The sequence below is a fragment of the Petromyzon marinus genome, chromosome 63 (assembly GCF_048934315.1).
Source record: "Petromyzon marinus isolate PM22_M1 ecotype Great Lakes invasive population chromosome 63, UKy_Petmar_22M1.pri1.0, whole genome shotgun sequence".
Classification (NCBI taxonomy): Eukaryota; Metazoa; Chordata; class Hyperoartia; order Petromyzontiformes; family Petromyzontidae; genus Petromyzon; species Petromyzon marinus.
In genome coordinates, this window is record NC_133729.1 from 250,194 (window position 1) to 275,275 (window position 25,082).

The 25,082-nt window shown below is 52.0% G+C and overlaps 1 protein-coding gene across 1 annotated transcript in view; it reads right to left on the reverse strand.

The window, feature by feature from the left end:
* Positions 1 to 1,484: 1,484 nt before the first annotated feature.
* LOC116957847 (hyaluronan synthase 3-like) overlaps positions 1,485 to 25,082 on the reverse strand; it is a 32,831-nt gene continuing 9,233 nt past the window's right edge. The window contains exons 2-4 of the mRNA XM_032980263.2: positions 11,192 to 11,815; positions 6,919 to 7,020; positions 1,485 to 6,089 (exon numbers count right to left, since the gene is read on the reverse strand). Coding sequence (XP_032836154.1) covers positions 5,163 to 6,089; positions 6,919 to 7,020; positions 11,192 to 11,815 — 1,653 coding nt within the window. The 3' untranslated portion in view covers positions 1,485 to 5,162. The remainder of the gene's footprint in view (positions 6,090 to 6,918; positions 7,021 to 11,191; positions 11,816 to 25,082) is intronic.

Here is a 25,082-nt window from a genome sequence, read left to right on the forward strand (position 1 = left end):
GGGGCCAAAACTGTTGAGAAGCGTCGCTCCGTAGCTTGACCCATTTAGTTTTTGTTATATTTTTTTTTGATTGAGGCTCTGTGCGGGTCCGATACATCGCATCGTTACGCACACACACGCACACAGCGTCAACATAAGCCAAACCGGTTACGAAAAACAGGTGCTTGACCCCCGTTTCATATCGGCAACGCGTGTTCCCACGCTCCTCTGACAGGGGCGGGGGGGGGTCTGCCGTGACATCTCAGACGTCGACCATCGGCGGCATAGAGAAACTGGGTAGAGGGCACTGTGCGAGGCGCCTGTCGCCAACTCGACCCCTCTCGCCGCCCGCTCCCGCGTGCCCTAGCTCCATGCGGACGTGGCGAAGTCCGGCGGGATGTACGCGGTTCATAATCGAGGTTTTTTGTTGTTGCCACAATTCTGGCAATTGCCGGTGAAATGTCATGGTGCTGAATTGGCGAATGTTGTGGGTTTACTCTCCGGACACGCAAACCGGTGAGTGCTGAACGAGTCACCAATTGGCACGTTTCGTTTGGCCGTGTCGGGTGGTGGCGTGCTAACGACGCATTTATATTAACGCCATCTGACCCAACAACAACAACAAACCTTTATTGTGAATAATATTGGTCGCGAAAGACTCCCGCTACTACGCCTTAACTTGGCTGACGCGACATTGAAAATCTTTGCGAGCCAGCGTCTGGTGATTTTGCCGTCTGGTGATTTCGGTTCTGTGCTCTGCTCTATGATCTTGAGCCACAACAATCAACAACTTTACGATCAATAATCCCCCCCCGCTCCCCCCACCACCACATTAAATGTAACGATGAATTTGCATTTCCAGCAAACCCGTTCGCAAGGATTTACACCATTGGAAACCTCATTTGTTACTGGCAAATGAGGTTTCCAATGGTGTAAATGCTTAACCCGAGCTCTCATACTCTGATGGTGCATTGTCTTTGAGTTGTGCGCCTTTTGGCGTCTTCTGGTCCAACACCATGAGAGACGAGGCTCTAAAGAAAGCTGTCTCGGGTGTGGACCAATCAATTTCAAGGACAGTGCATATTATTATCAGAGTAATGTTTTGTTTGCGTTCCGACCGCAGGTATTGTGGTCAATGTAAACATGACTCCTTGTAAAAAAGGTGTCAGTTTTGTTGCCAGATAAAAGGGTAAAAAACCAATTATCCGTTCGCAACGACCAGGTTCTGCCCGTTAGGCTCTGCTCGTTCGCTGGAAACTGTGGTCTCAAAAGAGTTGACCTCCTTATCTGCGCCATTTGGCTGTGGGCTGGTGGGGGGGGGGTGTTTCTGGCCATTTACCGATGTAATTGGGTCAGAGGAGATGGGCCCAGGGGAGTTTTGGGCGAGAGCACTGCAAAGAGAATTGCGTAAAAAATCACTGCAGGGTCTTCTCTACTTATGAACATTCGACTTACGAACTTTCAGAGATACGAACAAACTTGGTCCGTATGTCCAATTGCAGCTGTTCGGAACCGAGAGTCTTAAGTTCAACCGCCGTGCAATAGATGGCGGTGGTGGCATTTACATCTACAGAACACGAAGAACCAGTGGCATCGACATCTACAGAACGTGAAGAACCAGTGGCATCTACAGCTGCAGAACGCGAAGAACCAGTGGCATCTACATCTGCAGAACGCGAAGAACCAGTGGCATCTACATCTGCAGAACACGAAGAACCAGTGGCATCGATATCTACAGAACGTGAAGAACCAGTGGCATCTACAGCTGCAGAACGTGAAAACCAGTGGCATCTACATCTGCAGAACGTGAAGAACCAGTGGCATCTACATCTGCAGAACGTGAAGAACCAGTGGCAGCTACATCTGCAGAACGTGAAGGACCAGTGGCATCTACAGCTGCAGAACGTGAAGAACCAGTGGCATCTACAGCTGCAGAAAAAGAAGAACCAGTGGTATCTACATCTACAGAACGTGAATACTAAGTGGCATCTACGTCTGCAGGAGATTATGCAACTTTTAAAGCCATTCGCCCCTGTTTAGTGTACACGGTGTACAATTGTTTGGTGGAATCGACAGCAGTGAAGTTGGGACTTATGAAGAAATCGACTTACGAACAGAACCTCTGGAACCAACTCGTTCGTAAGTAGAGGAGTCCCTATACTGATGGCCACCTTTTTGCAAGCAGCCCTGGAGTTTGTCCAACTGCTGTATTCTTTCAGGTGGGGAGCGGTGGTCTAGCGGTTAGCGCTACGCTGCACTACGAACCCGGCGATCCGGGTTCGACTCCCGCTCGCGGCCACCAAAACACCGGTGACGATTATCTGAGCCGGTCGTGGGCCTCCCCTAGGTAGACTCAACCTCAACTGAGTACCTGGTGCGGTGTGTACTAAACATCGCCACTGAGGAGACAAAAGCGGCCGAGCGTGGTGCTGGCCATCCACCCCCTCGTGTGCCGTGCCGGCCTTCGTAGGTGCTGCTCGTTAACAGCACTTGCCCCAACAGTCTGTTACAGGCTAGACGAGGAGATCTTTGTCTTTCGGATGGAAGTAGAGATTTTGGAGGATTTGTTCAATCGTTAAAGGGGCGATACGACATAAAATAAATACTGCGCGCTGTTTGCATTTCCCTGGACGCTTGCCTCCTCCTGCTGCTGCTGATGTTCCGCAGCAGGGGCCGAGCTTCTCCTGAACGCTGTGCACGAGTGATTGGACAGTGAGAACGTGGCCCACTGAAGCCCTTCTGGGTGGTCGGTCGGTCAGTCGGTTGCTACTGCTAGTCAGTCGGCTGGCCGGTCGGTCGGCCGGTCTGTCGGTCGCTAAAGATACGCCTCGTCCCGTTGTTCATCACGCCTCGTCCCGTTGTTCATCACGCCTCGTCCCGTTGTTCATCACGCCTCGGGGAATTCATTTGGAGATAGTACCGGAGACTCGACAGTCGAGAGAAACAGGAGCCAGACTCGGACCAGACGCACCATAATAATACGGATAATACTGATGGCACTTGAAATGCATACGACGCAGTGAATATAAATTACAGACAAACCCACGATCTTTTAGTCTTCTTTGATTCTTAATATAAAAAATGTTACTTTAAAATTCACCAACCCCTTCGCCGCTGCTACACGTCTTCCGCACATCGCAGCACACGCAACATCGTGTTCGCAGCCCTGCATCGATATTGAAACAATTAGGTCAAACGTTTACATTTGTATACATATATGTGTGTGTGAAATACGTAAACTGTTAACGGACACGATTGCGAGTACACATTTTTCAACGTGTAACCCACAACGTTCATTTCGACACTTTACAACATTCCGCAATAAAAAAAAATCATCAACAAAAAAATCTGACCGCTGCCCCCCCCAGAAAATTAGAGGGGGGCATCATTGAAGGCAGACGCTTTCCCATAATGCACTTGGAATAGTTTTGTCGTCACCGTTTTTTTGGGGGGGGGGGGTTTGCTTCGCAAACGAAGTTGACTTGGGATCTCGGGAGAGTGAAAATCGTTGCCTTTAAATATATAATAGTACGTTTTTTTTGTACGTAACATCTGCGCTAGCAGCAGTAACGGGAGTCTGGGATGCATCGTATAATTCATTCCACCGCGAGGTCAAGAACAAGTGACCAAGCGAGCTGGGTGACCTTTGGTAGCGAACGCGTCCCGATTGGCACAAATTGACATTGCGACCCCTTGAGAGTTGATCGGTCCAAGTTGAACTCCCAAAGGCACGGGGCTCCTCTTTGGTGGCGAACGTGTGCAGGTCGTCGCAACTCGACGCAGCGGACCTGGAGAGTCGATCCTTCCAAGTCGGAACTCCAGGTTGCAGGTTTCTTTTCGACGCGCGCGCGCGTGCGTGTGTGTGCGCGCGTGTGTGTGTGCGCGTGTGTGTGTGTGCGCGTGCGTGTGTGTGCGCGTGTGTGTGTGCGCGTGTGTGCGTTTGTTTTTTATTTTATCGGAGCGCATCTCGTCACGTTGCTAGGGAAGAAGTTATTCTCACAGTCACACGAGTCTCGGAGGGGGGCGGGTGGAAGCAGGTTCCCACGATTCGGAAACTTGTGTCAATTCCTCGGCGTGCCACTCATATACAAGTCGTAGCGCGCACACACACGTACACCCCCACGCACCACCAACGACGCTGTTGCTACGCCAAGACCTGCGTCCGTCTCTCTTGTCTCAAACTCTTTCTCCCCTCTCGTGAAATAAATAACACTCCGCTGGCTCCTGCGCAGCGTCTCCCAATATGCGGGCGACGCTCGCACGTCGCCGTGCTTAATGGCGCGGTGTGTCGATTGTTAAAAATGAACAAAACGTTCCTCTGTCGAGCCCATGCTGCTTCCCCGAGACCGTGGCAGAGCGAGGAAGGTCCCGCTGTGTGAGAGCGGGAGCGCGTGTTGCGTGTGTTGTGTGTGTTGGGCACCGTTTCGCCCGTGTGGGTGGTAAAGTTCCACGCGGTGGTGACCACTGCCACCACCACCGCCGCCGCCTCGCCTCCCCTAACGATGGGCCCGCGTGTAAATCTCTTTGGCTTTGGAGCGCAAGACGTAATGCGTGAGCTTGCACGCTGGAGCTCACTATAATGACAGTGAAGGCACAATATAATTATTTTGTATAACCCGAAGAAAAAGAAAATTATAACAATGTTATAAAAAAGTCATTTTTTTTTCAGCCGAGAAAGTATTCAACTCGGGTCACAATATACATTGACGTCTGTGAAAAAGAGCTTCATAGCTCATCGGATTTCTCCAGGATAAATAAAGATTCTGATACGTATATATTTGGCAGTACTTTTGAAGTAAGGGTCGGTCCCGCATCGCGAACCTTCGTCCATTTCCGTGTGGAGTATTTTCTGCTGCTGCTGTTGCTTGTGGGATTTAACCGGCGGAATTCTCAGAGGAACTCCGCCCGCATGCAGAGGGTACGGCAACTATACTAACAAAAAACCCCGACACCCTCCCTCCCATCCTCTACGAGGTGGCGGACTGGAGGAAAGCGAGAGCGAACACAACACAACATCGGTGCACGCGCCCCGTCCGCGCGCGATCCACCAACCCCACCACCGATTGCATCGCAACCCCCAATCTCAGCCGTTGAGATTGGGGGGGTCGCGCGCACCACCACCCACAGCCACCGCCACGGGTCAAGTCGGCGGGGGGGGTGGGGGGTGGAGGGGGTGGAGGGGGTCATACGTCCACGGCCAGGGTGTAGCGGTCGTTCTTGCGATTGCACCGGCGCATGACGAGGGCGACGTAGAGCGAGAGCAGCACGACCCAGTAGCAGGCGTAGAGCGCCGCGCCCACGATGAGGAAGGTCTGCTCCGTGGTGTCGAAGGGGTTGCTCACCTCGCGGTACACCGTGTAGGCGATGCCGCCCAGCAGCACGGCGAACCACAGCGAGATGGGCACCAGGCCGATGAAGTTGGTGACGATCGTCTTGCGGCCGGACGTGCCCCAGCCCGCCTTGGTGATGGTGGCGATGGCGAACATCTTGGCGGGCAGGAGGCTGCTCATGTAGAGTAGCGAGTAGAGCGACATGAAGATCATGACGACGTTGCCGCGCAGGAAGCACGCGAACGCCGCCTTGAGCATCCCCACGAACTGGACGGTGAGCAGGAAGAGGAGGATGTTCCAGATGCGGCCCCGATAGAAGAGCTGCACCACCGTGGCGACGAGGAAGAATGGAAAAAAGCCCGTGATCACCGCCTCGTACGTCATCCACAGGTGGTGCTTGTGGAACCACAGCGAGTTGTAGAGCCACTCCCTGAAGTAGGACTTGCTCCAGCGCGTCTGCTGGTTGAGCCAACGCAGGTACCCTGTGGGCGTCTCGGTGAGGCAGCGCGCACGCGCTGTGTACTTTGTGGAGTAGCCCAAGCTGAGCACGCGGTTCGTGAGGTGGCGGTCGTCTCCGAAGCTGCACTTGGAGCCGAGGAAGCGCTGCTCGTACCAGTCCTCGAGGAAACGCTGCAGCAGCGAGTTGCGGTACATGCCCAGCGGGCCGCTGATGCACTGCACGCATCCGAAGTAGGACTGGCAGGCGCGCTCCACGTTGAAGGCCATCCAGTAGCGCACGCTGCTCAAGAACGAGATCCAGGAGTCGTACTTGTTGAGGATCTGGGTGCGGGAGAGGTGGTGGTGGAGGAGGGGGGGTGAGTAACTTGCGGTTGTGATTTTGTCAGCATTGCGATGTTAGTAGAGGTTTTTTGTTGGGATTGAGATCTCATAAACATATAAATGTGACGTTAAACCCGCCACCACCCGACACAGCCAACTAGTAAGGGTTGTCACGTAAACAGAACGTGGCCAATTCGTCACTAGTACAGCACTAGTGTATAGTGTAGTGTATAGTAGTGTATAGTGTAGTGTATAGTAGTGTATAGTGTAGTGTATAGTGTAGTGTATAGTAGTGTATAGTGTAGTGTATAGTAGTGTATAGTAGTGTATAATGTAGTGTATAGTAGTGTATAGTGTAGTGTATAGTATGTAGTGTAGTGTATAGTAGTGTATAGTAGTAGTGTATAGTAGTGTATAGTGTAGTGTATAGTAGTGTATAGTGTAGTGTATAGTGTAGTGTATAGTGTAGTATACTAGTACAGCACACCGGTGTGTTGGAGAGCCAAGCCACAACATTTACAAACTGAGTACGACGTTTCGCCACTAATTACAACCGGCTTCATCAGGCGCCAGCCAGATGTGGGTTTAACGACGCGTTTGTACATTTACGCGATCTAACCCAAAAACACCTCTGCTATGGATGATATTGATCACAAAAGCCTGCAACGTGTTAAATATTGCTACGTTGTCTGACCCAATGCCTGCGTTACGTTCGATGTTTTTTTTTAAGCTATGGGTGCAAACCCGAGAACCAGGAGGACACGTTACTTGTCCATCGCGGAGTCATCGGTAAACCGGATAACTCCTCGTCCAATGTCACCGCACGCACCTGCACGTCGCCTCCAACGCCTCCGACCTTCTCATCCTCTTCGAGTACCTTCACCATCTCCACGGTGCAGGCGGGGTCCAGCACCGTGTCGGAGTCGCACACCTGTGGGGGATGGTGGTGGTAGTGGTGGTGGGAATGGAGAAGATAACTTTGACGAATCGGACTGACCAGCTGATCGAAAACATTTCTGGACACTTATCTGTGATAGTTGTTAAAAAATAAAGTTTCACGTTGCGTGTTTTGTTTAGCCCGGTTGAGAAGTCAAGAGACGAGTGGGTGGTTGAGCGAATGGGCGAGTGGGTGATTGAGTGGCTGGAAAGATGGTTGAGTGAGTGAACAGGTGAGTGGGTGTTTAAATGGTTGGTTGAGTGGCTGGATGGATGGATGAGCGAATGGGCGAGTGGGTGGTTGAGTGGCTGGAAAGATGGTTGAGTGAGTGAACAGGTGAGTAGGTGTTTGAATGGTTGGTTGAGTGGCTGGATGGATGGTTGAGCGAATGGGCGAGTGGGTGGTTGAGTGGCTGGATATATGGTTGAATGAGTGAACGGGTGAGTGGGTGTTTGAATGGTTGGTTGAGTGGCTGGATGGATGGTTGAGTGAGTGAATTACTGAGTGGTTGAGTGGCTGTATGGATGGGTGAGTGAGTGAATGGGTGGTCGAGTGGCTGGATGGACGGTTGAGTTAGTGAGTGAATTGGTGAATTAATGACTGAGTGGCTGAGTAAGTGAGTGGTCGAGTGGCTGGATGGATGGTTGAGTGAGTGAATGCATAAAGATACATCTCCGTCGCTTGACAGTCAAATTGGCATAAAAAAGTTACACAGCTGGAAATAAAATCATCGTAATACTAATGACGACTCTTACGTGTAAAGCGCCATACAGCACAGTCATAAAACTGAACACGAAGAAACAGCAACCATCACAAATAGAAAGCGCCATTAGTTTAATTCGCTACACGCTTAATACGTGCAAGTGTATAGATATTTAATTATGTTTATTTATTTACGAGTGAATGGATGATGATGATGATGATGACAGTCGTCTCTCATTTTGTAGAGTAACATCAGGCCCTCTCGTGAAAATGGAACTGCCCAACGACGCTTGAGGCACGGAAGTCTTCAGCGGACTTGCCTTAAGGGGGGGTCTGGGTTCGAGTCCAGGTTCCCAGGCCCTGCCCGTGATTACAACCAAGTTTCAAGGGTAGTGAGTTGATGGACTCAGCCATAAAGAGTTCTAAACCTATTCTAATTTGCCATGCACATTCGACAATAAGGCCGTGCAATTGCACTACACCCCCCCCCCCGACACACCCCCGACATACCCCCGTATCGCCTGCACCAGGCTGTTGGGGAAAGTGCTGTAAGCGGGCACTCTCAAAGGTCGGCGTGGACCAAAACATTAAAATGGGAGTTGGGTGGCCAACACACCACGCCCGACCGCCTTTGTCTCCCCAGCGTTGATGTTCGACCGGGCACTCGTTCGAGACCGAGAGAGGCGCGGTACCGGTAGAAGGAACGCAACTAAGTGCGCTAACCACCGCGCCACCGCTCCAAACAAAGACAAAGATCCCGCCGTGTAGCCTTAACAGACTGTAGGGGCAAGTGCTGTTAGCGAGCAGCACCTATAAAGGCCGTAACGGTACACACCACGCCCGACCGCCTTTGTCTCCCCAGTGGCAATGTTTGCACACCGCACCGGGTACTAATTTGAGGCTGAGTCGACCTAGGGGAGGCCCGGGACCGGTTCGTGAACGGGAATTGAACCCGGGTCGCCGGGTTCGTAGCGCAGGGCGCTAACCGCTACACCACCGCTCCCCACACTCCAAACGCACACACGTACAGTGAGGGAAAAAAGTATTTCATCCCCTGCTGATTTTGTACGTTTGCCCACTGACAAATCTAGTCTATAATTTTAATGGTAGGTTTATTTGAACAGTGAGTGACCGAATAACAATAACGCATGTCAAAAATGTTATAAATCAATTTGCATTTTAATGAGGGAAATAAGTATTTGACCCCTCTGCAAAACATGACTTAGTACTTGGTGGCAAAACCCTTGTTGGCAATCACAGAGGTCAGACGTTTCTTGTAGTTGGCCACCAGGTTTGCACACATCTCAGGAGGGATTTTGTCCCACTCCTCTTTGCAGATCTTCCCCAAGTCATTAAGGTTTCGAGACTGACGTTTGGCAACTCGAACCTTCAGCTCCCTCCACAGATTTTCTATGGGATTAAGGTCTGGAGACTGGCTAGGCCACTCCAGGACCTTAATGTGCTTCTTCTTGAGCCACTCCTTTGTTGCCTTGGCCGTGTGTTTTGGGTCATTGTCATGCTGGAATATCCATCTACGACCCATTTTCAATGCCCTGGCTGAGGGAAGGAGGTTCTCACCAAACATTTGACGGTACATGGCCCCGTCCATCGTCCCTTTGATGCGGTGAAGTTGTCCTGTCCCCTTAGCAGAAAAACACCCCAAAAGCATAATGTTTCCACCTCCATGTTTGACGGTGGGGATGGTGTTCTCGGGGTCATAGGCAGTATTCCTCCTCCACACACGGCGAGTTGAGTTGATGCCAAAGAGTTCCATTTTGTTCTCATCTGACCACAACACTTTCACCCAGTTGTCCTCTGAATCATTCAGATGTTCATTGGCAAACTTCAGACGGACATGTATATGTGCTTTCTTGAGCAGGCGGACCTTGCGGGCGCTGCACGATATCAGTCCTTCACGGCGTAGTGTTACCAATTATTTTCTTGGTGACTATGGTCCCATCTGCCTTGAGATCATTGTCAAGATCCTCCCGTGTGGTTCTGGGCTGATTCCTCACTGTTCTCATGATCATTGCTACTCCACGAGGTGAGATCTTGCATGGAGCCCCAGGCCGAGGGAGATTGACAGTTCTTTTGTGTTTCTTCCATTTGCGAATAATCGCACCAACTGTTGTCACCTTCTCACTAAGCTGCTTGGCAATGGTCTTGTAGCCCATTCCAGCCTTGTGTAGGTCTTCAATCTTGTCCCTGACATCCTTGGAGAGCTCTTTGATCTTGGCCATGGTGGAGAGTTTGGAATCTGATTGATTGATTGCTTCTGTGGACAGGTGTCTTTATACAGGTAACAAGCTGAGATTAGGAGCACTCCCTTTAAGAGTGTGCTCCTAATCTCAGCTCGTTACCTGTATAAAAGACACCTGGGAACCAGAAATCTTTCTGATTGAGAGGGGGTCAAATACTTATATCCCTCATTAAAAAGCAAATCAATTTAGAACATTTTTGACATGTGTTTTTCTGGATTTTTTGTCGTTATTCTGTCTCTCACTGTTCAAATACACCTACCATTAAAAATATAGATTATAATTTCTTTGTCAGTGGGCAAACGTACAAAATCAGCAGGGGATGAAATACTTTTTTCCCTCTGTACGTTTTAGAGGGGCTTGCTCATCAAATCACGAATTGATCCAAAACATCTTAATGCGCAGAGGACCGCAGAGCTTGGGAAGTTACAGGTAGCGCCCTTCCCCGCTCGCCTGTGGGCTCATGCACGCGCCTCTGAGTGTCTCTCTCTCGCTACGAGAGTAACGAGCAAGAATAGTACAGTATGCTTCAAAAAAATGTTAACACTTCGGAGACGTTGCCAATAACACCGCAAGAAATGTGTCTGTGGAAAAACCACCTGGAGAATATTCCAGGCGCGTATTGGCAACGATGGCGAAGAAGTGAAGCCATTAGCATACATTTGTTATCATGTTACAGTGTAGTATCCGTGCTTACTCCATTAAAAACCATACTCCATTAAAAACCATTAAAAACCATGACGACGACGATGATGGTGACGATGATTATGATGATGATGACAACGGCGACGATGATGATGATGACGACGATGATGATGACGGTGACGATGATGATGATGACGGTGACGATGATGATGATGATGACGACGATGATGATGATGATGACGGTGACGATGATGATGATGATGACGGTGACGATGATTATGATGACGACGATGATAATGACGATGATAATGACGACGATGACGACGATAACGACGACGATGGCGACGATGATGACGATGATGATGACGACATGACGACGATGATGATGATGACAGCGACGACGACGATAACGACGATGATGACGGCGATGATGATGACGACGGCGACGACGATGACGACGATGATGACGGCGACGACGACGACGATGATGATGACGACGGCGACAATGATGATGATGACGACGACGATGATGACGGCGACGACGACGACGCCGCGCGTACCTGCATGTAGTCGACGGCCATGCCGAGCGCCTTGAAGGCGGTGTACATGACCTCGCGCTTGCCGCCCCAGCGCTGCATGAGGCACACGTGGCGGTGGCCGAGCGTCGCCTCGCGGACGCGCGCCTCCCCTTCGGCGTACGACCGCTCGCTCTCGCCGTCGCCCAGCTCGTGGTAGTTGCTCCGCCACCGGTAGGTGACGGCGGCGCGACCCATCACCTCGCGGAAGATGTCCATCATGTACGCGTCCTCGTCCGAGTTGCCGTCCACGACCATCACGACGCGCACGCCCGGGTACGCGAGGCGCTTGACCGACCGCAGGCACTTGCGCAGGTAGTCGGGGTCCTCCTGGTAGGCGGCCACGCACAGCGCCACGCTGCGGCGCGTCGGCTTGAGCGAGGTGCCCGCGCGGCGCATCTTGCGGTGCTCGAGCAGCGCGAAGAGGCTCTGGATGAGCAGGTGGAGCGACAGGATGGCGCCGTAGAGGCCGAACGAGAGATAGTAGTTGTCGGTCGAGATGAACTGGTAGCCCGTGATGTACGCGGCCACGATGGCGCCCAGCACCGCCAGGGCGAACATCGTGGTGCCTACCAGACGCAGCGCCGAGGTCACCTTGCGGCACAGCATCTGCGAGGGCGTGAGAGGGAGGGGGTAAGAAATGATGAACGAAGCAAAGTGCCGACTACACCGAGCATCTTCTTGTTTCCTCTGATCGTAAAAAAAGAGAGGGAGGGGAGTGGGGGGCTTAGTGGTTAGGGTCTGACAAAAATGATCGTTGCCGTCTCTTTGCGCTCAATCCACGCTTCCGCTCTCTCGCTCTTCTCTCTTCTCGACCCCTTCACTGGAACAAATTTGCCCCTCTTCACATAAAGCGGTCACACCCTTCGCTCACCAAGTTTCCGCTCCGCACTCAAAAACTCACTCCCTGGTACCCCTCCCTCACCACCACGCGACCCCCTCATCCCTCCCACCCCCCCTCACCCCCATAACCACCGCCACCGTTATTGTTCCCTCTGCACATTCTCATTATCTGGCTGTCATTCATTAACCCCATTCATTCATTCCTTTCATCATCATTTACTGTCATCAATTTTACTGCCATCATTTACTGTCATCATTCCATATTCATTCAGAGGCAAGGCCACGTTAAAGAGATGGAGTTTTCAAAGCGGACTTATATCTATCCACCGACTCCGATTGCCCTGATTTCAAGTGGCAAAGCGTTCCGTGGCTTGTGGGTGCCACGCTGACAAAAGCCACCGATCACCAAAAGAGCACAACCTGTAGACCCGGGAGTGCTGAGCAGTTGGAGATCAGAAGATCTTCAGGACCTTGATGGAATATATAAATGTATTAGCTCCTGCAAGTAATGTGCGGTGAGTCCTTTCAAAGCCTCATAGTCTAACAGCCAGTATCTTAAAATTCACTCGGAATTTGACCGGTAGTCAATGAAGGGATAAGAGGACCTGGGTGTAACGTGCTCAGAGAATGGTGCACGTAGTGTAAGCACTGTAGCAGCTGCATTCTCAACAAGCTGGAGTCTGCCCAGGAATCCCAACCAGCATGGTGTTGATGCTGATGACGATGTTGTATCAGTAGCGGAGGAGGCCAGGGTTATTCTCAGCAAGCACAGAAAACACGTGGACGGCTGGCTACGTGCGGTGCGAAATAAGTTCCACATACATACATACACGCATAGCGTGTTGCCCCCATGCATGCGTGGGGTTTTCTCGATTCCTATGTATGCCCCGCGCGTATGTTGAACTTTTTTTTCGCACCGTACGTGGCCAAACCGTGCACAGTTGCTCGTCAATTGGCTGAAACGCCTTCAATATACAGAGGGCCGCAGGGCTTGGCCGGCGGCTCATCGCGGCGTTGGCTGCTGCTGCTTTCCCACTCCTCTGAGTCTTCCTCTCTCTGCGAGAGCGAGGCATTATTGTTACTACGTCACATCGTCAGCCTCTGATCTCTCTTGGGCTCTTAGACGAGCCTAATCTCCACAACTACCCTCAGTCTTAGGTGGGTTGTGGTGGTGGTGGCAGAGTCGGGTTAAATGATGACGTCACCCTGCTGCCGCCCTATTTAAGACCGGGAGCAAGTGAGGACTTCACCATTCTGGCAAATTGCCCGATGCTGCTGGATGTAATTACTAGCGAAACGTCGTACTCAAAAATTGGAAATGTTGTGGATTCATTCTTCAACACACCGGTGGGCTAAAGTAGTGAACTATTTTGTCTTTTGTCAACGTGACACTTTTTTTTGCTGATTGGCCGTGTCGGGTGGTGGATGGTTACGACACATTTATAAATAACGCGATCTAACCCAAAAACCTTCATTATGAATCATATTGGTCGCGAAAGCCTCCTACTACGTGGTCAACTATTCTGGAGTCTGTCCACGCGGGGGCGATATCCGCACGCGTCACGGACTTGGGGACCGCGTGGGCCTTGTCGGAGAGGGTATCCGTGAACACACACGTGAACACACACGTGAACACACACGTGAACACACACGTGAACACACACGGGGGTAGTAGTGGTACTACTACCTCTTAGCTTTCCTAACTAGGGGGGGATTTCCTCGTTATTTAATAATTAATTCGTTTTTTAATATATGCTAAGTTGGCGGGTTTTGTTTTTGTGTCATCTGCGTAAGGGACGGGCTAGATTCACGTTGCGGCAATAATTGCACGATTGACGCTCTATGAAATTGAAATCATGATAAAAAAAACCCCTTGACTTACTGAAAACCTAGCTTTGCAAGGTCACGATCCCTCTGGGCGAGCACGGCAATATGTTGACGAAGAGTTCCATTTCAAAAATGTCGAGGGCCGCTGCTGTTGCTGCTGCTGCTGGCCACGACGAGAGAGTTCCAACAGAGACAGAGAGAGAGTGTCGCTCTTCCTCCTGCTGCTCCTGCGTGGAAGGAGCGCAGTTGGTGGCTAAACTCCATCATGTGCCGATGTTGAATTCGAGTGACGAGAAACCTCGAGGCGCCGCCACCGCCGAGCAATGAAAAGGAAGGAGCTTCGTCGGCCACAGTTGGATCAATGCATTGGCCACGTTGTCGATTGTGATCAACTAAAACACTTTGTTTTATTTGACCGGGCGAGGCCCACTGAGCTGTGTAGCTCAGAAGAAGACCTGGCGATCACAATTGATGGCTCAACGAAGCGGGCTCATCATCATCGTCGTCGTCGTCATCATCACGTGAACGTTTACAACAGCAGAGACTCTGATTGCGCGATGTTCATTCTAAATGTGGAGGGGGGAAATCGGTGGACTCTGGAGAAAAATCCACGCGATCACGGAGAGAGAGGGAGGGACACGCAAACTCCAAATATACAGCAGCAGGCTTCTGGATCGGGATCGAACCCACGACCTCCTGCATACCCGTCGAGGTAGTTAACATCTCCTAGCCACCGTGGCGCGCAATGCCTGCATAACAATGTGCGTGTAAACGTAGGGAGAGGTGGTGCAGCGGTAGCGCTACGCTGCGCTATGAACCCGGCGACCCGGGTTCGATTCCCGCTCACGGCCAACACCGGTGACGATTATCTGAACAGGTCCTGGGCCTCCCCTAAGTGGACGCAGCCTCAAATGAGTACCTGGTGCGGTGTGTAAACATCGCCACTGGGGAGACAAAGGCGGTCGGGCGTGGTGCTGGCCACCCACCCCCTCGTGTGCCGTTCCGGCCATCATAGGTACACGCTAACAGCACTTGCCCCTACAGTCTGTTAAGGCTATATGGGGGATCTTTGTCTTTATCTTTGTGTAACGACACGAATTCTGGCTCACACACACACAGGGAATCCATTATCCCCAAAGCTCCAGTGCGCGCGTCCTATCGGTTTGGACCTGAGAAGACAAAGGCGGCCGGGCATGCGTCGTGCACTGTATGAACAATCACAGCAGTTGTCAAATCCGTGTCGGTCACGTGGGTTGTTTGGCCATACTTCACCGAACTGATCGCAGTGCGGATTGGTGAATGGTGGTGGTGTGGTAGCCCGACCGGGTTGAGAAGTCACTCGCCACTGATGTTAGCCGTGGCCTGTAATCGAACTCGGGTTACCGGCCAGCGTTTAGGAAGTGCGCTAACCGCTGCGCCACCGCTCCACCGCCCAGCACAATTAACAGAGAGGAGCTGAATTGGAATCGACCCAATCTGCGTGGGCGCGGGAATGGGTTTGTGTGTGTTTTTAATCATCATCAGGCGCGTGCAGCGTTGTATTGCGCGATGGGAGCGGAGCGGTTAAACGGGGGCTTAGCCGGTCTCGTTGAAGGTCACTTTGAACTTGTTTCGCACCATACGAAGCCAACACTATCACGGGAGAAGTTGTTGTTGCTGCTGCTGTTGATCGTGACCTCGCTTCATTGTGCACGCAAATAACACAAAGGTCTCCTCTGTCTCTCTCCCTCTCTCTCTCCCTCTCTCCTTCCTCTCGCCAGCGTAGCGGCGACGTTGACCATGCTACAGCGATGGTGATCGATGCGTTCAGCGCGGCGTTTCGCAGAACGTCGCCGTGGTCACGTCCAGCGGTTCCTTTGGCACCAGGAGGCGGGTTTGGTTGAAGGGGGTGGAACCACGAAGCCCGTGGAAGATCGAACCCGAGGGGGTGGGAATCTCCGGCCGTTTGGGTCGCGACTGACGATTGTCAAGGGTAAGAAATGTAAAGGTTAAAGCGTCGCATTGTCTTGTTCTTTTTGATAACAACTCAGAGAGAGAGAGAGGACGACTCAGAGAGAGGACGACTCAGAGAGAGAGGACGACTCAGAGAGAGAGAGGACGACTCAGAGAGAGAGGACGACTCAGAGAGAGAGACGACTCAGAGAGAGAGAGGACGACTCAGAGAGAGAGGACGACTCAGAGAGAGAGAGGACGACTCAGAGAGAGAGGACGACTCAGAGAGAGAGGACGACTCAGAGAGAGAGAGGACGACTCAGAGAGAGAGGACGACTCAGAGAGAGAGGGGACGACTCAGAGAGAGAGAGGGGACGACTCAGAGAGGGAACTATTCAGAGAGAGGGAGAGGACGACTCAGAGAGAGAGGACGACTCAGAGAGAGAGAGAGGACGACTCAGAGAGAGAGAGGGCGAGTCAGAGAGAAAGAGGACGACTCAGAGAGAGGACGACTCAGAGAGAGAGGACGACTCAGAGAGAGAGGACGACTCAGAGAGAGAGGACGACTCAGAGAGAGAAGACGACTCATAGAGAGAGGACGACTCAGAGAGAGAGGACGACTCAGAAAGAGAGAGAGGACGACTCAGAGAGAGAAGACGACTCAGAAAGAGAGAGAGGACGACTCAGAGAGATAGAGGACGACTCAGAGAGAGAGGACGACTCAGAAAGAGAGAGAGAACGACTCAGAGAGAGGACGACTCAGAGAGAGAGAGGACGACTCAGAGAGAGGACGACTCAGAGAGAGAGAACTATTCGGAGAGAGGGAGAGGACGACTCAGAGAGAGAGGACGACTCAGAGAGAGAGAGGACGACTCACAGAGAGAGGACGACTCAGAGAGAGAGGACGACTCAGAGAGAGAGGACGACTCAGAGAGAGAGGACGACTCAGAGAGAGAGGACGACTCAGAGAGAGAGAGAGGACGACTCAGAGAGAGAATGACTTAGAGAGAGAGAGGACGACTTTTTTTCAGAAGGACGACTCAGAGAGGGGGGGGGGGGTGGACGACTGAGAGGCGCCTGCTCTGTGGGCATCGCTCTGCCAGTAGGGGGCAAACATTTGTGAAAAATAAGAGCAGGTTGTAACCCTTTCTGGCAATAAAAAGAAACAGGAGCTATGTTCTTGGTTCTTTCGGTAAAGTCACGTAGAAGGGAAACAATAAAATCATAAAAATATAAAATAATAAAATTCTCACGACGTTTCGACTGCTTGTGTTGCAGTCGAAACGTCGTGAGAATTTTATTGTTTCCCTTCCACGTGACTTTACCGAAAGAACCAAGAATATGAATCCCTGCAGTCACGAAAGCTTTAAATCAAAATTAAGGAGCTATGTTAATGTTCAAACACCAAATAAAGACCTCGTGCAGGGAATCGACGCTGACACTGGACGAGACGAGGCGATGCACAAGGCTGTCTTTGGTGGAGGTCAGTCGTTTACAAAGACAATGCCCGCTTATTATAATTATCAGAGCAAGTTTTGTTTGCATGTTCACCACACGTGCCGTGCGTGGTGAATGCAATAACTTTATTCCTCGCGAAAGGTTTATATTCGGTGTTTGAAAGGGTAACACGCTATTCTTATTACTCTTTGGTAAAATTTTGATTTAAAGCTTTCGTGACTGCAGGGATTCATATTCTTGGTTCTTTCGGTAAAGTCACGTAGAAGGGAAACAATAAAATAATAAAAATAATAAATAAAATATTACAATATTTTTACATTTTTATTCTTTTATTGTTTCCCTTCTACGTGACTTTACCGAAAGAACCAAAAATATGTCATATAGCTTGTCAACCCATACGGTGTATACTCTTTGGTTCTTTCGGTAAAGTAACGTAGGTATAAAATAAATAAATCACGACGTTTCGATTGCAACATAAGCAATCATCATCAGGTGGGGAAAACCACAGCAAGAAAAAAATATTTTCTTGCTTTTTTCTTGAAGTGGGAGAGAAAGAGATGCCGTGGTAAGAGGTTACATTGGTAAGACAGGGGGGGGAGAGGCGAGGGAGGGTAAGAGGTTACATTGGTAAGACAGGGGGGGAGAGGCGAGGGAGGGTAAGAGGTTACATTGGTAAGACAGGGGGGGAGAGGCGAGGGAGGGTAAGAGGTTACATTGGTAAGACAGGGGGGGAGAGGCGAGGGAGGGTAAGAGGTTACATTGGTAAGACAGGGGGGAGAGGCGAGGGAGGGTAAGAGGTTACATTGGTAAGACAGGGGGGGAGAGGCGAGGGAGGAGGGGAGTGCAAACACAATCGCGAGTGCAGAGTGAAGGTAATCGAGACACTAAAAACAAAAATGCATGAAAAATAAATCAAGTACTGTACCTAACTGCAAATTGTGCGACGAGAGCATTAATTCCTGCCGCTGTGCGGTGACAGCGGCTGAGCTGCGAGCCTGATCACAATGACGAGGGGAGCTGTCGGGGAACTGCTGTGTGCACGGCGCGCCACCCTGGCCCTTACACTTCGCGCAGGAACATCGCCACGTGACACGCAACAAATTACGACGATGGATACGGCGGAGTTGTGGATTCTTGACTGTGTCTGTGTGGAGCTGTGAGTTGTCAACCCCTTCGCGTGGTGCAGGTTCGGTTTTATCCAGCCCCCCCCCGCCCGCACACTCTCACCTCCACCCACCTCCACCCACCTCCACCCACCTCCACCCACCTCCACCCACCTCCACCCACCTCCACCCACCTCCCACCTTTAAATGGAATCGGCCAAATTATTTCAATGCAGGACCATATTTAATTACATATTTAAAAAGTTGGATAACTCAGTGAGACTTTCTTGGATTTTTTTACATTAAATAAACGAAATCACCACAGTACTATTGTTAATTTTGTGGTACTTTGTCACATTTAGAAGTGGGTACTTACTGCCTTTTATCCCCTCCCCCAACCTACTTCCACCCCCAAATGGACCAGTTGGATACCGTGCCCGAAAGAGTTAGGGATTTCAGCACCGCGGACAGCGCCCTCTGTGTCCGACGCGGCCAGCCTAGCACCGTGGACAGCGCCGCTTCGCCCCTGCACTGCCGAGCGGGTGACAGCCTCGGCCTGTCACTTCATTGTGGCCATGAGGAGGTGGTGGAGGTGGTGGAGGAGGAGGAGGAGGAGGAGGAGGCGGTGAGGTAACCCTCTTTGTTTTTGTGTGTTGAGTTTGTTGTCCTTCCCCCGCACCTCCGATTGGCACAATTGGCTACGTCCGGTGCAAAAGAAGTTCAACATACATACACTCACATACACAAAGATAAAGATCCCCTATATAGCCTTAACAGACTGTAGGGGCAAGTGCTGTTAGCAAGCACCTATGAAGGCCGGAACGGTACACGAGGGGGTGGGTGGCCAGCATCACGCCCGTCCGCCTTTGTCTCCCTAGTAGCGGGAATCGAACCCGGGTCGTCAGGCTCCTAGCGCAGCGCGCTAACCGCTACACTATCGCTCCCCACACACACTCACATACACACACATACACACACATACACACACGTACTCATACACACACATACACACATAGACTCATACATACACACACATACACATGACGTACATACACATATACACAACAACAACAGCCATTCGCCACTAAGTGGCGGTGACGTCACCACGACGCTTGTGCCAGGCCATGTGCACCTTGAGGCCACGTGAAGTGTCGAACGCCCGCTGGCAGGAGGTCACGGGGCAGACCCAAGTGCCACGGGTCGACTGACTAAGATGACTGAGATGACTGGCTGATGCACCACCTGTGCCCCCTACTGTGCCAACCTGCTGTGCTTTAGCCACCCGACGCTACGCTCGTTGTTGTGAGCGTCGCTCCTCCGCCCTCCGTTGTTGTTGGAGGGCGACTGCCTCCAACTGTCCAGCAGCGTCCTTCACGAGCCTCCTCCACAGAGGCCGATCTTGACACCGCTGGTACCAGTCATCGGCAAGTCCACTCAGCTCCACGTCCTCCTGTACCACATCACTCCATCTCTTCTCTAGCCCATGCCGCGCCCATTTAGCCCCATCGATCCGGCCGAACAAAAGCTGTATCGGCATGCGGTGGCTGGGCATGCAGGCTACATGACCCAGCCAACGCAGCCTTGCCTGCCGGAGGAGCTCACCGATGGGACCTTGCACAGATCTTTCAAAGATTTGTGAGCTCCTCACACAATCCAGCCTGGTTAAACCCAGGATGGATCGTAGGCTAGCCTAAATGTTTCTAACCGGCGAAGATGTTCCATTAGGGGGGCCCACGTTTCGCAAGCGTAGACATAGACTCATACACACGTACAAAGACAAAGATCCCCCGTATAGCCTTAACAGACTGTAGGGGCAAGTGCTGTTAGCGAGCACCTATGAAGGCCGGAACGGTACACGAGGGGGTGGGTGGGCAGCACCACGCCCGACCGCCTTTGTCTCCCTAGTGGCAATGTTTACACACCGCACCAGGTACTCATTTGAGGCTGAGTCAACCTAGGGCAGGCCCGGGACCGGTTCAGATAATCGTCACCGGTGTTGGCCGTGAGCGGGAATCGAACCCGGGTCGCCAGGTTCATAGCGCAGCGCGCTAACCGCTACACTATCGCTCCCCCTATACACACATACATAGACTCACACACATACATACACACACACTCACACACACTCACACATACATATACTCACACATACACACACATACATATACTCGCATAGAGACACATAGACTTACACATACATACATATACTCACATAGAGGCCTATAGACTCACACAGAGACCCATAGACTCACACATACATACATATACTCACATAGAGGGCCATAGACTCACATAGAGGCCTATAGAGTCACACAGAGACACATAGACTCACACATACATACATACACTCACATAGAGGCCCATAGACTCACACAGAGACCCATAGACTCACACAGACACCCATAGACTCACACATACATACATATACTCACAGAGACGCCCATAGACTCACACAGAGACCCATAGACTCACGCAGACACCAATAGACTCACACAGAGACCCATAGACTCACACAGAGACCCATATACTCACGCAGAGACCCATAGACTCACATAGAGACCCATAGACTCACACAGACACCCATAGACTCACACAGAGACCCATAGACTCACACAGAGACCCATAGACTCACGCAGAGACCCATAGACTCACACAGAGACCCATAGACTCACACAGAGACCCATAGACTCACACAGTGACCCATAGACTCACAACAGAGACCCATAGACTCACGCAGAGACCCATCGTTTGTTGTCCTTCCCCGCAACCTCCGATTAGCACGGTTGGCTACGTACGGCGCAAAAGAAGTTCAACACACACACACGTACTTTAACACGAAGGCTTTCGCGACCAACATTATCCATTAGAACGTTTTTTTGTTAGTTCGTTGCTGCTGCTGCTGCCGATGATGGGAAGGGAACCAGTGGAGGGGGTGATGATAATGGAACCTCGTCCAGGTTGTACTTGCACGGACAGCCTCTTGTAGGGCTCGCTGCTGAACAACCACGTTCTCACGTGGACATTCCTATCACTCGACCTCTCTCCCTGCTACGAGAGAATACAACAAAGTTGTGAAGGAGGAGGAGGAAGATCAATTAAGAAACGTCGCCTATTATATATCTCAATAACGTCCTCTGTAGGGCCGTGTTACGTGTAGAGGTCTTGTTTCTTGGAGGGTGGGCGAGTAGAGTGGACCCCACGCGCCTTCCTGTGATAGCCAAAGGCGCCGCCGCTGCCGCTGTTGCAGTGACAGAGCGCCTCGGCTACCATCATCCATTCGCGTCGAGGGCCGCTCAATCGACGTTCCCAGGCGGACTACCGAGGTAGGTCGCCTCGCCGCCGACTAAGTGCAGCAGAAGTGGGCACAGCAGGGGGGGGGGGCACGGCTGGTGCAGCGTGTGCTTCGTGCACCGGCACACGAACAACCCTGCTGAGCGGGGTTCACGGTTGTGCCTCACCCCTAGGTCGACTCAGCCATAAATGAGTTGCTGCCGGGAGCGTGGGCGAGATCAGTGATCGATGAGATGAAGTTGCTCGTGCCACGCACCCCCCCCCCCCCCCATAGCATGCCACGCCAGCTCCAATAGGTGCTCGCTAACAGCACCAGCCGCGATAGGTGCCGCAAGGCTGCTGGGGAGACGTTCCACGAGTCACACGGGACGCATATCGGGCCGAGCTGGGAATGACCGCGTCGGGAAAAGATCCAGAAGTTGGCGTTTTGTGTCTGAGCATTGTCAAATATCGCCTCCCACACCCCTCCCCACCCTTCCTTCATCCAAAATGTTGAGCCGAGTCTATAGCGATTGGTAGCGCCTGGACCAGTCGTCAAGTATAGCCTCGGGGTGCGAGCGAGTGCGTCTGTCGAAATCCGTGGAAGCTGCGTTCCCCTTAACAAGGGTGCGAGCGGGTGTCCGTGGACATCCGTGGAAGCTGCGTCCTGAAAGTGGCGAGCGAGTGTGTCTGTCGAGATCCGTGGAAGCTGTTTCCTGAAAGGGGCGAGCGTGCGTCTATAGAAATCCGTGGAAGCTGTTTCCTGAAAGGGGTGAGCGTGTGTCTATAGAAATCCGTGGAAGCTGTGTCCTGAAAGTGGCGAACGTGCGTCTATAGAAATCCATGGAAGCTGTTTCCTGAAAGTGGCGAGCGTGCGTCTATAGAAATCCGTGGAAGCTGTGTCCTGAAAGTGGCGAGCGTGCGTCTATAGAAATCCGTGGAAGCTGTGTCCTGAAAGGGGCGAGGGTGCGTCTATAGAAATCCGTGGAAGCTGTCTCCTGAAAGTGGCCAGCGTGCGTCTATAGAAATCCGTGGAAGCTGTTTCCTGAAAGGGGCGAGCGTGCGTCTATAGAAATCCGCGGAAGCTGTGTCCTGAAAGGGGCGAGCGTGCGTCTATAGAAATCCGTGGAAGCTGTCCTGAAAGGGACGAGCGTGCGCCTATAGAAATCCGCGGAAGCTGTGTCCTGAAAGTGGCGAGCGTGCGTCTATAGAAATCCGTGGAAGCTGTTTCCTGAAAGGGGCGAGCGTGCGTCTATAGAAATCCGTGGAAGCTGTGTCCTGAAAGGGGCGAGCGTACGTCTATAGAAATCCGTGGCAGCTGTGTCCTGAAAGGGGCGAGCGCGTGTCCTTAGAAATCCGTGGAGGCTGTGTCCTGCACTTTCGAGTAAGTTCGCATGCAATATATATAACAATTAACAACAGCTTCCTTTGTTTATACGAGAGAGTCTTACTTATCGGAAAGATGTTTGACTAATTCCGAGCCAAGGCTAAGATCTGACGTGTCGTGGGAACCATCTTTACCTTCACCGACTATGACAAAGACAAAGATACCCCGGATAGCCTCAACAGACTGTTGGGGCAAGTGCTGTTAGCGAGCACCTATGAAGGCCGGCACGGCACCTTTGTCTCCCTGGTGCCGATGCTGACACACGGTACCAGGTACTCATTTGGAGGCCGAGTCGACCTAGGGGATTCCCACGACCGGTTCAGATAATCGTCACCGGTGTTGGACGTGAACGGGAATCGAACACAGGTCGCCGGGTTCGTAGCGCAGCACGCTAACCGCTACACCACCGCTCCCCACATACACAACCACACACTCACGTATACAGTATTATTCCCTTTTGTCCATCCACCGCTGGATACTAGGAACTTCCCCGTGTAGCTCATATGTGACCATACTTCACCACTCTGGGCCAATGCGTTTAGTTGACATCGGGTATCAAGAAGGCACTTGCTCTTGTGTCCAATCCACTGCTGGACGAGGGCCCTTTCCTCCACACGCACTCATCACGTGCCTACGCGTCACCGCGTGCGGCGTGACGACACGCGGGGGGACACGTGCCTACGCGTCACCGCGTGCGGCGTGACGACACACGGGGGGACACGTGTCTACGCGTCACCGCGTGCGGCGTGACGACACACGGGGGGACACGTGCCTACGCGTCACCGCGTGCGGCGTGACGACACACGGGGGGACACGTGTCTACGCGTCACCGCGTGCGGCGTGACGACACGCGGTGACGCGTGGGTAGCAGCTCCTCGTCTCGCGGTGAGCCGAGTGAGCGAGCTGTGACCGTGGGGGGTACGGGGGGGGGAGTGAAGTCTTATTTATTTACTTACACACCTCACCCCCCGCCGCTTCCTGCCCCCCCCCCCCCTTCCTCTCTCTTTCTTTTCCACTGAAGCCAAGCAAAACAATCACCGACTGCCGCTTCTAAATCCTCCACGTGTCACCCTTCAAAGCCCTTGGCCCTTACCTCCCACCAGCATCGGAGCCTTGAACACCACTCGGCCACACACCGCCCACCTCCACCGATAGTGGTGGTGGTGGTCGGGGCAATAGTAGTGGTGGTGGTGGTGATGGGTTTAGTGTTATTGGTGGTGGTGGTGGTGATGGTAGAAGTGTTATTGGTGGTGGTGATGTGGTGGTGGTGATGGTAGAAGTGTTATTGGTGGTGGTGGTGATGGTTTTAGTGTTATTGGTGGTGGTGGTGATGGTAGAAGTGTTATTGGTGGTGGTGGTGATGGTGATGTAGTGGTGGTGGTGGTGGTGATGGTAGAAGTGTTATTGGTGGTGGTGGTGATCTAGTGGTGGTAGTGGTGAAGGTAGAAGTGTTATTGGTGGTGATGATGTAGTGGTGGTGGTCGGGGCAATAGTAGTGGTGGTGGTGGTGATGGTAGAAGTGTTATTGGTGGTGGTGGTAGAAGTGTTATTGGTGGTGGTGGTGATGTAGTGGTGGTGGTGATGGTAGAAGTGTTGGTGGTGGTGGTGTAGTGGTGGTGGTGATGGTAGAAGTGTTATTGGTGGTGGTGGTTAGTGGTGGTGGTGATGGTAGAAGTGTTATTGGTGGTGGTGGTGATGTAGTGGTGGTGGTGGTGATGGTAGAAGTGTTATTCGTGGTGGTGGTGGTGGTGTAGTGGTGGTGGTGGTGTAGTGGTGGTGGTGATGGTAGAAGTGTTATTGGTGGTGGTGGCAGTGCCTTTGGCCCGGCGGCCCCGAGGTGACGGAGTGGTGGGCACGTCGCGAGCAACTCGGACCGTGAGAAAGTGAAGAGACGCGCGTACGAAGACCGAGAGACGGTAACCGAGACGTGGGGTGGAGGGTGGAAAGCAAATCACTCGACGGGGCACATCGGCAAATCGAGGAGGTTCTCGGCCAACTTCACGAGGAAGACAAGAGATCATATATATAGTACAGTATGTACATTTTATATTTATAA